General features: G+C 49.6%; 1 protein-coding gene across 3 annotated transcripts in view; it reads right to left on the bottom strand.

Annotated features, from left to right (window-relative positions):
- The window catches only part of Scara3 (scavenger receptor class A member 3), a 38,105-nt gene that overhangs the window by 18,318 nt on the left and 3,548 nt on the right, over positions 1-16,239 (bottom strand). The window contains exons 1-3 of one of the 3 annotated variants that reach the window (XM_010623390.3): positions 1,910-2,711; positions 1,718-1,816; positions 337-456 (exon numbers count right to left, since the gene is read on the bottom strand). In XM_010623390.3, the coding sequence (XP_010621692.1) occupies positions 337-456; positions 1,718-1,745 (148 nt within the window). In that variant the 5' untranslated portion in view covers positions 1,746-1,816; positions 1,910-2,711. Of the gene's footprint in view, positions 1-336; positions 457-1,717; positions 1,848-1,909; positions 2,712-16,239 lie in introns of those variants that run through there. The other 2 variants (XM_010623382.2, XM_010623376.2) reach the window with 2 other exon arrangements.

The raw sequence follows: 16,239 nt of genomic DNA, 5'->3' as shown, positions 1-16,239 counted from the left end.
GAGTCAGTTCCTTTGCCCAGGTGGGGCTCAGACAACAATAGTTTTTAAAGTTCTCAAGGGATTCTTTCTTGGAACTCAAACAGAAGAACCACTTGTCTCCTGCTGTCTCATTTTACCTGTGGGGGACCAGGAGCCCAGTGAGGGGGGCTACCTCACTCAAGGCCACACAGCTGATTCTTGCCCAGAAATTTGGAACCAGTCTTCCCAGTGTGGATTAGCCATGAAAATTTCTATCCAGGAAGACGCCAGTTCTGGGTTCTGGGTATAGGGGGTTTGGGAGCGGAGCCCTGGGCAGACACTCCTCTGCAGCCCATACTGGGGGAGCCCTGGACTCACCCAGAGAGGCCAGCACAGCCACAGCCACCAGAAGTAGAGCCAGGAAGAGGTACAGAATCCTCACAGATGTGTGCAAAGACAGGTTCTTCTGGCAGCGGCTGCAGCGGGGGCCTGACAGCCCTTTGGGGGAGAAGGAAGGCAGTTGTTTAGGCCAGAGGGCAAGGCTAGAGCTGAAAGGAGTTCTCCACTCTCATTCCCTGCCCCTCTTCCTGCCTCTCTCAAGATCTGAAAGCTTTCTGGGAAGGAGGAGACAACCCCTAACTGGGTGTAGTGGTGCACACCTGTGATCCCAGCATTCTGGGAGACTGAGACAGAACTGCAAGTGTAACCTGGGAAACTTAGCAACTTATAGAGACCCTACTTCAAAATAAAAAATAAAAAGGTCTGGGGATGTAGCTCAGTGGAAAGCCCTGGGTTCAGTCCCCAGCACTGCCACACACACACACACACACACACACACACACACACACACACACACACACACACACACCTCTCCCTGCCCCCGCACCATGGTCATTCCCACCATTCTGCCCCACAGAAGGGTGGCCCCACTGATGACCCACAGCACAGTCCTAGTTCGCCCAGAACTTTCTTGACTTTAGCATCAGAGCTGTCCTACCCTGGGGACTTCTCAGTAGGGGCAAAGCAGGGCAGTTTGCAGAGATTCTGTGTTAAAATTAAAAGTCCCACACCCTGAGGAATCCCCTCAGGCAAACCGGAAGTCGGTCTGCAGTCCCCCAACTGACCAGGTAATGATTTCCTGGACACCAAGTGCATGGTTACAGTCCAGCAGTCAAGCCACCAGTATGGAGGAAGGAGGAAGCTGGTGTTCCTGGAAACTCTGGCTGGGCACCAATGGCCAACGGGAAGGCAGGGGTGGCCCTGACTGTAAAATTCCTTATGTGAACTCGAGGAGCACCAGAAACAACTAAAACCCTGGTGGTGCCTGGCTCACCCTCCAGACCAAAGTCTGCACACTGCTGAGGGCTGGTGTCTGCTCCTCTGGGTGATTGCAGGGTGGGGCCAGGGCAGTAATCTATACCCACTGCCGCATGGTGGTTCAGGGAACATGGGAGAAACTGAAAGGGACGGTAAGGGGAGCTGGAAGATAGGCCCTAGTCACAGGGTGTCTGGCTGGGGCAGAGCCAGAGGACCCTCCTAGATTGCCCTGCAGACAGCTGGCACGTCTGTCAAAGGTTGGCATCGGCCCCACACTGCACCACTCAGGGCCACACAGCTCTGTCCTTCCCTCTCCCGGAACTGCTGGGAAATGAGAGCCTCGAGTCTGAAGCCACGTGGTGAGACAAGTCTCTAACCAGCTGGACACGGGCAGGGAGCTCTCAGCCCAGAAAGGAGGCAGGGGCAGCCCCGGAGTCCTTACCCTCCTGAGTGCCTGGGAAGGATGGCATGTCCTCGTCTTCACCAGCCAGTTCCTCTTCGGTAACACACAGTGCATCCCCGTCACCGCCAGCCGACCTCACTGTGACGGGGTCAGTGCCATCAGACCTGGGCTGAACAGCATCCAACTCCCTCCAGCCAATCCACCACTGCAGTCCCCACACCCTCTACCCACCTTGCTGGGTCTAAACCTGCCCTCCAAGCTCCAAATGTCCAAGCTGAGTAAAGAGGGGCAGGGGTAAGACATAGGTGACTGAGGGACTGGGATGTCCACCCCTCTGGTAACATCTCTCCATCCTCGTGAGCTAAGGAAGAGCACAGGCCAACTCAGCCGCTACTCTTATCTGCATCTCTCTCAGGCCCCTGGGGGTGCAGTGAGGAAAAATAAGAGCAGGTTGGTCGATCTGGCTCAGGGTCCTCTTCTCCAGGGATGAGGCAGAACTAGGTCCAGCACAGTCCCCACCGAGACTCTGCATCCAGCTGGGGGGAGGTGTGAAGAGGAGGAAGTGGGGCAGGGGATACAAGATGGGCCAGACCTGTGCCCTATACACCTCACTTCCAACCCAGTAGGTGTCAAAGGGACCACGGGAGGAGGCCAGCAAGGTGCTTCGTCCTTGGGATCACGTGGTCCCTAAGTAAGACCTAAATGGCAGTGCATTTCCTCATTCAGAAGATTGGTCTCCTTCACAGGCCTCTCATGCTTCTTCCTCCTGGTGAGGCCTGTCCTCTTAGGAACAATGGGAAGAGACACCTAAGACAGGGCAGAATGGGCCAGATTCCCAAAGGGCTGTTTGACAAATAGAGTGAGGAGATGACCTCCTCTGACCTAACCCTGGCTCTTGTTCCCGGAAGTGGGGATGAAAGCTGATGGTGAAACATTAATCACTTGAGAGGTGTCTATGGAGGGCACTTGTCAAACCACGCCTCCAAATCTAAGGGTAATAAAAGCTCAGTAAATTTAACTACACAGCAGTAAAATAAAAAATATTTTTTGCACAGAATAAAACCCACTGTTTGCACAATTAATAGTCAAATGACAAACTGGGCAAAAATGTTCATAATGTATACCACAGACAAAGGACTGCTATACCAAATTTATAAAGAGCATTTTACAAATCAAAGTAGAGCACCAAAAATGCCATAGAAAAATTCATCAAAGATCTGCATAATTTATGAGAAGATATATAAGATGACCCTGAAATAAATGAAAGGGTGTTCAACTTGCTGATACAGTAAATGCAATTTGAAGCCACATGGTGTTGACCTTTCTCACCCATCAGGAGGGCAACAGGTAGATGCCTGTTAGTAAAACACATTAGCAACACAGCACTGCTGGTGAGGGTGTTGGAGGTTGGGGAAGGTTGAAAAGTGGCCATGGCTCTTGGAGGGGAATCGGATACATGCATTTACCCTTTGACCCTAACATTGTACATCTATGATTTATCCAGAATATACACCTCTAAAACCTTCTCCCCCCTCAAAATAAGACCAAGCTGAAAAATGATCAACCTTGAAAACTAGAGCTCAAAAAGCCAGCCCAATCAGCCTATCCTTGCCTCACCTGCCTTACGGAGTTGATGGCAGCGACTAATAGTGATTAATCCTCTGATGAGTTTAGAGCTAACTGTGATGGTGGAAGGTGAAGTCTGGTTGGAGGAGGTGGATCACTGGGGGCGTGGCCTGGAAGGGTGCATCGCCTTCCGTCCTCCCTTGATCTCTTTCCCCCAGCATTCTGCTGCCACACCCTAAGCAAGCCTCTTCTGCCATGCCCATCTGCCATGCCTTGGAGCCAGCCTACTAAAATCTCTACAGATTGTGAGCCAAAATAAACCTTTCTTCCTTTAAGTTGTGGGTGTTGCATATTTCGCTCCAGCAACAAGAAAGTAACTAAGACAAAATGGATTAGGTAGAAGATGGACCTGGAACATTTCATAGTTCCAGAAATCAAGGAAGCTCTAAAACAAAAACAAAAGAAAAGGAAGGAAAGAGGGGAGGAAGAGGAAAAAATGAAATATCACAAGGAACACAAAAAATAGCTGAAGATGTTGCTACTGGCCGAGTCTGGAACTATTTCAGTACTAAAATACTTAGGTATGTGTTCAGTTTTAGATCTAAAATGGTTCCTCCAAAGTCTCTTGGGTTCAGAGGTGGAACTTTCAGACTGGATTATGATCACTAACCTCATCGATGAATTAATCCATTGATAAGTTCATAGCTGAAAGGGCCATTATGAGACGAAGTCCACTGGAGGAAGGAGGGCATGGGATGTGCTGCTGAAGGACAGATGTTGTCCCCAGCCCTTTTCACTTCTCTCTGCTGCCTGGTTGCTATGAGATAAGCAGCTTTCCACTGCTATGCCCTTCCACCAGGATGTTCCTGCCTCAGAGACAGACAACTATGGACGGAACCCTCTGAAACTGTGAGCTGAAATAAACTTTCCTTTGAGTTGTGTACATCATGCCAGGTATTTTGTCTCATAATGGAAAGGTGACTAACACATATGATAACACAACTATAACTCATAAAGTAGGAAATCATGAACCCATACTCATAGAGACAGACAGACAGGGAGAAGGGACAGCTCTTTCTTATAGTAGGACTGGAGTTATAGCGACACTGGAGTCAGCATGTTGTAATCAAGGTAAAGACTGGGTCAGGCAAGAATCATCAGCAGATATTGTCTTTAAAGGTCTTAATGAAATGTCATTTTGATGAGGACACTGATTCCTTATTAGTTGCAAGGGAGGGGGAAACACTTGGTGCTTATCCACTGGAAAGATCAGAAAGCACCTTGACTAGGAAATCAAAGTAACCCTAGCAATCCTAGGAAGGACACGTGGGCATCGTGGGAAGCAGCCACCATCACCCTAGTATTTAATCAACCAACACTGCACAAGGGAATAGAGAAAACACAGTGTTCTTCCTATTTTTGAAAAGTCAGCTAGTCAAAACTGTCATAGTCGTAAAACACAGTAAAGAGTAAAGAACCATGACAGACAAATGCAGACCCTAAGCACAGACTGGATCTTGTGCTGGAAGGACAAGGGAACCCTTAGAAGGGTATTATTCTGTCAACTGAGAAAACTGGGGCATGAACAGTTGATTAGACAAAGTGTAAATTCATGAAATCCTTAACTATTCTTGGGTTACATTCTGTTCTTAGGAAATACAGAATGGAGTTTAGAGATAAAGGATCATGATATACAGCATTTGTAGTTAGGCTTATATGTTTTAGAAAAACTGTGTGTATCTGCAGATATGCGTGTAATCGAATAACACTCCAGTGTTAAAATGTTGCAGTGAAATCTTCGCACATACATGATTTTCTTAAGATAATTTCTTTAAAAGGAATACAGTAGATTAGATTTTAAGAACATCTTAATGTTCTGCTTAATTGTTTCCATCAAGAAAGGGTATGCAAATTATACTTCAACCCTCATAGCATATGAATACACACAGATCTACTAGTCCACCCCAATGAGTATTAACATAAAAAGATGTTCAGTTTAATTCAAAGGATCTCCTTATTTTATTCCGCACACTTAAAAATCACTGAAGGGCTGGGGGTGTTGCTTGGTAGTAGAGTATGTGTTTAGCACGCAGGAGGCCCTGGGTTCAATCCCTAGCACCAAACAACATCAGAGAAACATGATTAGTAAGACTCCAGCCTCTGGCATCTTTGGCGATATCTTTCTGGTTTCTTTGGAGATATCAGGCTTCCAGGTCAGCTATCTGGCAGATGGATCGTCTCTCCTAGCCTCTTGCTCTCTCCTGCCCCCATTTTCCCAGAAGCAGAGTCGCTGGGATGAAAGTAAAAATCTTTACCAGTAGAGATGGCGAGGCACTGAGCAATCTAAGGGAGGGTCGTGACCAATCAGAGGGGACTGGCGCCATCCTGGAGTGAGACAGCGCAGCCTGGGAGGGCACCTTCCAGGGTCCCGGTTACGGTGAGTCTTTGGTCCAGGTGCTCTCCTGCTACCACTGCTGGCCTTGACTGCCCTCCTCCCCGTCAGCTCATGCATCCAAGGCTCGATGCCCCTGACCCGTCCCTGTATTTATTCCCCATATCTATCATATGGCTTTAACTCCTAATTTAATTGTATTTTTCTCTTGTTTTATTTGGCTCTTGGGGATTTTCCTTTAATTTAAGCAGTGCATTTAGCAGAATGTTTGTCATTTATCTAACAGCTAACTTTTATAGCTTAAGACTATTTCTAGGTCGATAATGCTAGAAGGGGAAGAGCTAAGTTTGCTTTTCCCTGTTTCCAATTTTCAAAAATGTGATGAAGTCTCGCCTCAAGTCTGTCTTCACAACAACTCTAAAGAATCACTTACGCAGACAAAAAGACTGAGGTTCAAAGACTTTAGGAAGGTTGCTTAATAGCACACAGAATAGGAGTGGGGCAGCCAGGAATTTTACTCAGGAACCTTTCCCAGCATGCCTACTGCCACTCGAGGTCAGGAGTGCTGAGTCCTACGAAGAGCCGAGAAATCCCGATTCTGCACCCACAAGGTGAACCAGCAGGAGGAGGGACAGGCGGGTGACCTGTGTGCCAGTGATCACCTTGAATCGCATCCCAGGACTCTTCAGCACCTGCCGCCTCATTCCCCAAACGCTGCGCTGTGACAGTTGTCACCAACCCTGTGGGGAAGGAACAGAGGAAGAGCCCAGATCCCCGACTCTGCCATCACTGCCACCAAGGCCCTCTGCTCAGCCTCCAGCAAGGACTTCCTCCTGGAGCTCCGGCCGGCCAGTTCACTGCTGCCTGCGCTCCCTGTTCCTTCGGGGACTGCGGGGACTTTCCCTTTCTTCTCTGGCTTCACACGTGCGGAGGTTTGAGGGCAGAGATTGCCTCTCTCTTGCGCTCTACTTTCCCCGAAGCCCTCAGCATGGTGGCAGGCACAGAGGAGGCTCCACACGTCTGTGGCTTCCGACTAGCCCGCGGCGCAGAGGGAGTGGGAAATTAGAGGGACTGGGTTGGTGTGTGTACGTGTGTGTGTGTGTGTGTGTGTGCGCGCGCCCGTGCACGCCGGAACGAGGTCTTTAGTGCCGGATTCACCTTACAGAGCAGCAGTTGGTAAAGCTCCCTGAACCTTGGTTTTTCTCTCCCCAGTGGCAGACCCTAGTAGCCTTTTTCGGACAGCGTGTGCCGGAGGGTGGCTGTGTGAGTTAGAACTTCAGTGAGGGCTGGTAAGGTGTGCAACTCACACTGCCAGCCCCTCATCAGTGTGCCAACGGTGTACAGGGACAGCTTCCCCGGCGTGGCTATGGGATTGCCATGCTGTCCTGCGAGGTGGGCTGGAATTCCTTGGTGCGCTCCACTGCGTCTGCTGGAAACCTGACAGCGCCCCGCCTCTTCCGGCCCTGGGAACAGAGGCCCTCCTGGCTCCTGGCCTCGTTTCTCTGCAGGCTTGGTGGTGCTCCTCGGCCTTCCCTTGTGACTGGCCTCCTCCCTGTTCCGGCTCCGGCGCCAATTCCATCTCCTCCCTGTTTACAGCCTTTGCAGGGACTCTGGGATGACTTCATCCGAGCAAGGCTGACACCAGCCTTCAGCAAGCTCCACCACCCCTGCCTCTCCCAGGGAGAGCCCTTGAACCAGCGATGTGGTTAGCAAGTGGGGATGATAATGACTACTCTCCAGCGCTGTGAGGAGAGGCCATGGGACAGGAAGTGACACCTGCCAGCTGTGGTGCTTGGCTCTCTCCAGATGAGGCTCATGAGTCTTTGGCCATAATCCCCGCGTTGACATCTCCAGGCTCCATAACTCACAGCCCTTCCCCATCCCCAAAGAGGGCTTCTCCTCTTCCTAGTCCCTGGACTTCCCGCTCTCCAGCGCTGAGCCTCAGACCTTGGGGACTCCGGATTCACCTATGCCTGGAAGGCTGCAGCTATTTGTCACTTGAGCTGTGTTCCCTTTAATGAGGACATAATTCAAAGCATTTGTGAGGCTGAGCCCTTTGCGAGCACAAACTCATTGTACTCACATTACACTGAGATTGTTCCAGTCAGGGAACGGAAGAACACGCAGACACATAGAGCAAAGACAGAGTTGGCGGAAGACAGATTTGTGATTTACTAGGGGCCGATTGAATGGACAGGAGTCTGGATGCCTCCCCTTCCCTGGGCCAAGCAGGGTCACCAGAGGCAGGAGAACTTCCTTCCCTGCCCCACCTCCCATACCTATTCCTGTGCCTTCAGTGTTGCTGGTCTCAGAAGGGATTCCAGAGATGGAGAACAACAGGCTAAGAGAGCGGGAAGGGAGTTCCAGAGTCCACTTTGTCGTGGTACCAAGGTTCAGGGACAGAGAGAGACCCAGCAGTTGGTTGGTGGTTCCTAGATGTCCAGAAACCCAGACCCAAATATGCACATGGGGGGTCCACACAGCTGCACACCCGGCTCAGGAAGGCCACAGGGCTGGGACAAGACCTGTCCTTCCCGGCCTGGCACGGTCTGTGCATCATGTCCTCCACCAGTCTGCCACCTCGCTGTGCTTGGGGAACCTCCTCCTGGCTCCTCTTGGAGCAGGGCAGATGCCACAGTGGGTGTTCAGTGACACCACTCTCTGACCCTTTGAGGCCTGTAGCCTCAGTTAATTGTTACCCTCTGTCTTTGCAGTCAGAGCTCATTTTTATTAAAAAAAGAAATGAAGACCAATTACTTAAAATATGGTTTAAATCTGGTTTATTTTTAGAGTTCTCTGTGGCAAGGGAGTGTGGATGCCTGCAGTTTGCAAAGGTTTAAAGATTGAGAGACATAATCAACCCACAGAGGCCCGAAGCTTCAACTGCCAAGGAATGAATGGATGGTGGGGGCCGAGGCAGGGGCTCCAGAATTGAGGTTCTACTTCCCTTCCTCTACGGCGCTAGAACGAGGGCTATGATGTTCTTCTCAAGCAGGGTGTGTGGGGGTTATGCAGGTACAGGGGTTATTGTTTCCCACCCTGGTTCCAGTTACTCACTTAGAACAAACACTGCCTGTAATTCCGCAGCTGTCTGAGATGAGGCTCTCTCTGGCCCTTGGTTATGTTGTATGCAAACGTCCATGACATTCAGAACTTTTGATGTGCCCAAAGCTGGGGAGCCCCTGAGCGAGAAGCAGGTGTGCGAGTGGGAGTCTGGATGGCGAATGAGAGCCCCGTGTCGGAACAGACGCAGATGTCTCCAGACCGCAGAGGCGGAAAGGGTCTGCGCGGCAAGCGCACGTACACACTCTTCTTTCCCTGCTCTTTCTTGTTTTGTTGATTTAAGGATCCAGAAAGAACAAAAGGGGGTGGGCTTGGGTGAGGACACTGGAGAAGACAACAGGTGATCAAATCTATCTACATAGTGTTTCCTTTTTAAAGCAAAGACACATTGCTATGAATTCCCCGAGAACACCCCCCCTTGCTTTGAACACACTCATCCCACCGTGCCTGCGCCTTTCTGAAGCAGCTCTGGAGGTCCTCTTTTGTGAGAGTCTTTGCAAGGTAAATGCAGTGAATGCTGCTGCTGCTGCTGGGGGCCATCCAGTGAAAAGGGAGGCCCGTAAAAACATCGTGGTGTGTCCTCCTCTACCTCGTTCACTGGAGCGGACACTGGGGGATTTTTGGCTCTTGCCTAAAGTCCAAATGACGATGAAAGCCAAACACTTTGAATCTCTCCAGGCCATTGAGGCAGCCATGACCGAGGGACTGAAGGTACTAATGAAAGACACTTCCAGATCTGCTTCATGAGGTGGCAGGAATGATGAGATAAAGGTGTTTGAACTGAAGGGGAGGATTCTGAGGGGGATTGATGGCAGTGTTTGTTTTACTGTAAATATTTTTCTAAATATTAAACATTAACCATATTATATTTTTCAATCATACAAACTCTCGTCAAGCCCCTCTGAAGGACACAGCTGGAATGGAACACTTCTCTGGGAATCACGAAGGAGCCAACTTCTAAGACCCTAAGAGGGGCTCTAGGCCCTGAGGGACCCCTGTCCTAAAGAAACCAGCCCCACAGATTTCCTAGGGAAGGAACCGCCCGCCAGCTCCAGGCTTTATGGGGCTATCACTGCCCAAATCGCAGGCAATGTGCTGGGGGAAAAAAATAAAGCCCACAAATAGACTTTAAAGGCCAGTGTTGCAAGCCCAGACCCATAACACAGTGGCAGCCAATGGAGACTTGAAAGAGCCTCTGTTCCTCCAACTTGAACAGGGAAGGATGGCCACAGGGGAGGAATTTCTTGTTTTTTAAAACCCTTCCCCCTCAGCCATGTAGACAGTTTGACTGAAGGTGCACATCTTGGTACATGGCTCTCTGGCGATGACTGACTCCCTTGGGTTGACCTTTTTATTTTTTAGTACTGGGGGTGAACCCCAGGACCTTTGCACTAAGCTATATCCCCAGCCCTTTTTTATTTTATTTATGTATTTTTTTGAGATAGGGTATATCTAAGTTGCCCAGGCTGAAACCAAACTTAATGATCTTCCTGCCTCAGCCTCTCAAAATGCTGGGGTTTTAGGGATATACGACCATGCCCAACTCCTTGGGTTGACCTTGGGTCACCTCTCCCTCTGTGAGTGGAAAACAGCCTGGACCTGCTAACCCGGATGCTCACTTAACTGTGGCTGCTGATGCTGGCTTTCTTTTGGCTGACCAAAACTTTGCAGTTGAGTCCTTGTTTTGACTTTCTGGGCCTGCATTCTTGGGGAGAGAGAGATTCGAGGAATAGAATAAAAGTCTTTCTGTGGGCACTTCAAGGAACATATTTTGATGATTATCTTCAGCAGAGTTCACAGAGTGAGTTTTCAAAACTGCCAATTGGGTCAGGAAAAATAAAGACTTCAGAGTCTTCTCAGGAGCCAATGCTGTATTTAAAGTTGCAGCAGAGCTGTAGTTTAAGGTTGGAGATCCTGTAATTAAGGTTGCAAAATTGTTTTCATTAGTCCCCTCCCGCCACTGCCCCTTCCATGGGCTTCCTTTGTGGCTTCATCTGTATCCCAGTGGAAATCCGCCTGCCCCTCTCCTCTCCAAAGAAGCTGATGGCTCCGCTCAGATTCTCCTGCTCAGCGAGTTGTGACTGTCACCCTCTGGGGCCCTGCTGTGTCTTCCCACCCATACTTGTTCCTACTTGGTCCCCATCTTTAAGCTCCTTCTTCCTTCCTAAAACCCACTTCTGCTACCTGGGACAGGTGCTTCCTCTCCTAGTCCCTCCTCTCCCTCTGAATTCTATGCCTTCCCCTGTGTTCTTGGTAAGCACAGAGTTTGGGAGTAAACCACCCCAATCCCTTTAGCCCAAACCCTTCTTATCCTAAATGACTTCCCTTTCTTTTTACTTGGATACTGTGGGCATTTCATTAGATTAGGTTTACCTACTGTACACAGGCTTGGGATTGAAGATGGGGCCTTCTCACTGAGCTATATTCCCAGGAGCCCCTTCCCTTTTTGAAATTTTTGAGACAGGGTCTTCCTAAGACACTAAATTGCCCTGGCTGGGCCTGAATTTGTGATCCTCCTGCCTTTGCCTCTCAGAGTGCTGGGATTACAGACATGTACCATCGTGCCCAGCCTGGCCTTGCCTATAAGGGCCAGGAGAAATTCCCATCACCATGACAACCTAGATGTCCACCTGTAGTGGATTGACTAATGGTCAACTCGGAACGCCCAGCTGAACCGAGCCAGCATGGTTGGGTGTGGAAAACCCACCTGAGGATTGTTGTCAATGGCATAAAAAGAGAACTGGAGGGGAAGATCAGAGCTGTTGATTTTTCTAGAAGCTTGCTGCAGATAGTTTTCCTGATGTAAACTTGGCTGTTTGCTTTGGAGGAGAGCTCGGGGCCTCACTGTCTCCGGGAATGGCCACAGTTCTTGTCAGGAGAGCTCTGGTCTTCACCATGAGCATCACTTCCTGGATCCAGTGTGGATCCCTCAGCCTGGTGGCACAGACCCTTCATCCCACCGGTGCAGGTTTTCTGGCTTCTACCCCTGGCTTTTGGGCCTTCCCAGTGCAGATCCTTGATACAGACAAGCATGAAACATTGCCATGGGCTCCAGGCCACCAGCTGAACTCATGGAGGACACTGTCTTGGGCTCTAGGCCTTCAGCTGGATTTGTGTGGGATATTGCTGTGGGATCCAGGCCCTTGGCTGCATTCTTTTGGGTCTCTAGTGCACAGCTAGATCTCTTGCAGTCCTCTGCATTTGACTTTTTGGTTGACTCTTTTTTTTTTTTGGATTTTTGAGGCAGGGTCTCACTAATGTAGTTGAGATTGACCTGGAACTCACTAGGTAGCCCAGGCTGGTCTCGAACTCACAGTGATTCTCCTGCTTCAGCCTCCCGAATTCTGGGACTACAGGCATGCGCCATCACGCCTGACTCGGTTGACTATTATAAAAGAATCCTATAAATTATGCATCCTGTATTAAATCTATTTCCCTTGCAAACCCTGTCTAAAACACCACCCCTTTTCTAAGTAGCCCCTCAAGGGGTGGGGACACTTCTGTTTGAGATCTTGGGCTTTTCACTCCGCACAGCTGTCTTCCCACCGCATCACACCCCAGTAGCACCTTCTCTACTCCCCCGTAAATTTAGTGGGATGTGATCGGAGCAGCTACTAGACTGATGGGCCTCTATTTTTCTCTCTGGTCCCTCAAATTCTATATGTTGTTTCTCACAACTTAAGCTGTGTCCTTGCTTTCCTGTCCTGTGTGCACACTTCTTGGTCCCCGTGTATAAAAAAGGGGAAATACCCTCCGCTTCCCACAGCCACTGTGAAAATCCAGAGATGGTGCATGCCCCTGTTAAATGCTTGATTAAGGGCATAAATGGCTTTTAGTAAGTTTATTTTTCTTTCCTATTCAATCACTGTGGTCATCTGGCCCAGCCCCAATTTCCAAGAAACCCATTTTTCAAAACATATAGTATGGAACACTATTTCTAAAATATTCTTTGTGAAAAAGGTTATTTGGTCAAAAGGTTCTTTGGGCAAAGATTCTTTGGTCAAGTGGAGAGAGGAAACCTCTCCCTGTATAGAATTGGGCAACTATGGTTTAACTGTGTTATTGGGCAACTGTGGATTAACTAGGTAACTATGCTCTTTGTAGAATGCACCTGAGTAACCATGACAACTTCTGTACTGTGTCACCAAAGGAGCGTAACAGACTAAGAAGAGTCCTGCCAGAACTCTCTGCTCTCGCCCTCTGCAGCTCTGCTTTGTGTAAATCCTGCTTGCTCCATTCCTGGAGAAACTCCATTGAAGGAAGCCTCAGAGATGTAAAAAGAGGAATATAAACACCGGGGCTCTGGAGATGGACAGGAATCACGTGCTGAGCTGCCAGCATCAAAAGCCGCTTTCTGCTCCTAACTCTGTGCTCGAGTGATGTCTAGAAATCTCCTAAGGTTTCTTGCTGCAAGATGAGTTGGGGAACTCATGCATACTCTGTTGCCATCACAGTCACCCTGGCAGAGCAAACTTTTGAAAAGTCCTACCCGCCCCCACAAAAAGTCCATTTAAACCTGTATCTATGCTTCTCAGACTTATTTGGTCATAGAGCTTCCTGCCAACCTTGAAAAGCAGTGCCCCTGTCAAACCATGGGCCGGTTTTCAGGATTACAAATCCTTGGAGCGACCCTGTTCTGGATAATGACATTGCTGGAGTGATCACATCTTCTTGTCTCCTGCCATCAACTGGAGTAGCACCTCAAATGTCACGTTGGAACCTGGGGGATCTGTGACCCAGGACGGACAGGTCTCATTGCTGTGTTGGCTGGAGCTCAGTCTCGCCCTCTCTGGAGCTCACTGCTGTTCCACCTGCATAGTCCCCAGCTCCTATCTCTGCACTACTCCACCCCCAGGGCCGGCAGCTCTCTCCTGACCAGGGAGCCAGTCAGTGTTCAGCCTGCTGTTTCTGCTCTGTGGCATGGGAGTGTGTCAGAGAATGGACAGACCAGGCTCCAACCAAACCCTGTTCTCTGTATCCTCACTTGTGACTCCTGAGGTTTTCCTTCTCTCTGCACACCCTTCTCGAGAGGTGAGCTCACTTCCTCCTGCTCTGAAGAGGTCAGGCCATTAAATCTCAATTCCTGCATCTTCCACTGACTCCCAGATGCCTGCATCTCACAGCCAGTGTCAGGGAGAGGAGGCAGGAAGAGACCCTTGACTCCTCAGAGCCTTCTAGAAATTTTTCCTAAAAGGATAACTATACCACTAAGCAAAGACGTTCGTATGTTAGAGATGACCACTGCATGCTATGATAAGTCTGTGGGAAAATGTGAACATCTGCAACATCTATCAGTAGAGCATTGCTTAAATAAAAACTATTGTAGAGTCATACTAGAGGATGTCGTACCACCATTTAAAAAATAATGTAGATCTATATTTATCACCTGGGGAAATATCTATGTCCTTTTGTTGATTTTAAAAAATTAGTTTAGGGACCAGAGATTTGGCTCAGTGGTTCTACCACCTGCCTTGCAAGCACAAGGTCCCGAGTTTGATCTCTGGTACAAAAAAAAAAAAAAAAAAAAATTAGTTTAGTGCTGGGGATGGAGCCTTACACAGGCTAAGGATACACTCCACCATGGAGCTACATCCTTTTCTTTAATTTTTCAAGTACGTATGGCAGAGTAAGACGGACAGGATCATCTAGCCATAGTGTGTAAACGTACACACTATGATTTCTGGAAGAATCTTCCATTGCACCTTGCCATTTAGTATCTCGGAGGAGTAGGTGTGCATGAGTGTTATATTTTCCCCCTTTCTGGATTTCTAAATTTTCTGGAAATAATGATTACGTATCACAAAAAGATTAGAGGCAGCTAGGAACATAAGAGTCTATGTCTCCCTTCGTGAGGTCCCATCACAGAGACCCTGACCCCAAGGCAAATCTCCAGGACTCTACCTCCCTCTCTTCGCTACCTTCACATCAGCACACGCCGTGCTGACCTGGCAAATCCCTTGTCCCTGACCCGGCTTCTCTCTCCCTCGACTGACTCCCTTTTCTCTGCAACTTCAGGGCAGAGGTGTCCAGACCTTTGCTTCAGTCCCTGCCTCTGCCCTCCCCTCTGCATCCTGGCTTGCTTCCTCCTGAGCAGCTAATCCAGGCTAACTCCAGGGATCCGCCGTCAATGTCTGGGTCATTTCCTCCTCCTTGGCGCTCTCCCCACTTTCCAGGACAGTGCCCTCCGAGTTCTCTGCCTGTGTCCCTGACCACTCCTCTTGGCTCCATCATGAGCTCGTTCTCTTCGTCCTGCTCCCTAAAAGTGGAGAGTTCCCGACAGCGGGCTGAAGTCCTTAGGGGATGTCGAAGCAGCAGCCAACTGGCTGTCTGCCGATGTACTCTTCCCGGACTCTCGGAGGCCAAAGGGACACAACCAGAAGTCCTTTAGGTGACACTCGAGGCCACCCCTGGTGCTGTTTCCACTCCAGGCGAATCTCCCTTCCCACCATCACTCAACACATTTCCCCCAAGGACCTCAAGTCCAGCTCTCCCCAGCACTACTTCCTGCCTCTAATGCCTGGCCAGATCCCCTGCTCTCCACTCCTCAGCTTCTCCCTGCAGCCTTTCTGAAACCCTCCCTGGCCGTCCGGGGACTCTACTGAATGTACTGTCCATGCTACTAATTTGTCCTTTCGCTCTGTCGGTCTTCAGTATTCTGTTCTCTTCTTGTGTGTGCCTGTTTCATCTCTGCAGTGCAGGCAGGAAGCAGCCTTGTTTTGCTTTCAGCAGGCAGGCCTACTCCCCCAGAGCAGGTGACCCATGCATCATGTTGGCTGGCGGAAAAGTGAAGGTGGAGGTGAAGGTCTCCCATCTGACCCATGAGAAAGATGCCCGCAGGACTCCAGCTAGAGAGGATGAGGACACCACCTGACATGTGGGAGCACAGAGAAGCAAGCCTTGTCCTGTCAGCCTGTTCCCACACTCTGGATGGATGAGTCTGGAGAGACTGCTCAGGGACGGAGCCCAGGAGGGACCCCAAAGTTCAGGAGCCATGGCATGTCCGCAAGAGCAGCAAAGGAACCAGTACCACCCCCTACTCTCTCCTTGGTAACTCCAGCGTGACAATTACCATTCTTAGTATCTTTTGAATAATTTGGGGCACAGATCCTAAGTATCCTGGCAAAGAGCACTTTCTTGGCTGTTAGACACCTGTAGATATGCAAGCCGGAGCATCTGGCTGTTGGTCAGTACATGTTTGTTAGACAGAAGTGGTGTCTTCATCAATACCTGTGTTAGGTTCTGTGTGAGGATGCTTGGTGTGATGCGTGCCTTGAAAGCTTTCAGCCCAGTGGGGCACCCAGATGTGTACACTGAATAAACGTCATGATCACCTCCAAGGGCCAGGGAAAAGGCAGGCAGAGTTCCCACACCCATGAAGCTCACAAGGAGACCACTGGGGTGAGCCAGTCTGCTCAGTCTGCTTAGAGAAGGGGACAAAGGCCCAAAGAGTCTGATGTCTGTTCCGGTGATGAAGCTGGGATAGGACCAGGTTTACCTCAGGGGTCCAGGGATCCCATGTCTCTCTCTCTCTCTCTCTCTC

The sequence above is a fragment of the Fukomys damarensis genome, unplaced genomic scaffold (genome assembly GCF_012274545.1).
Source record: "Fukomys damarensis isolate Sample0158 unplaced genomic scaffold, DMR_v1.0_HiC HiC_scaffold_18, whole genome shotgun sequence".
Lineage (NCBI taxonomy): Eukaryota > Metazoa > Chordata > Mammalia > Rodentia > Bathyergidae > Fukomys > Fukomys damarensis.
Note: the sequence above shows the minus strand (reverse complement) of the source record. Positions and strands in the feature narration are given on the sequence as shown.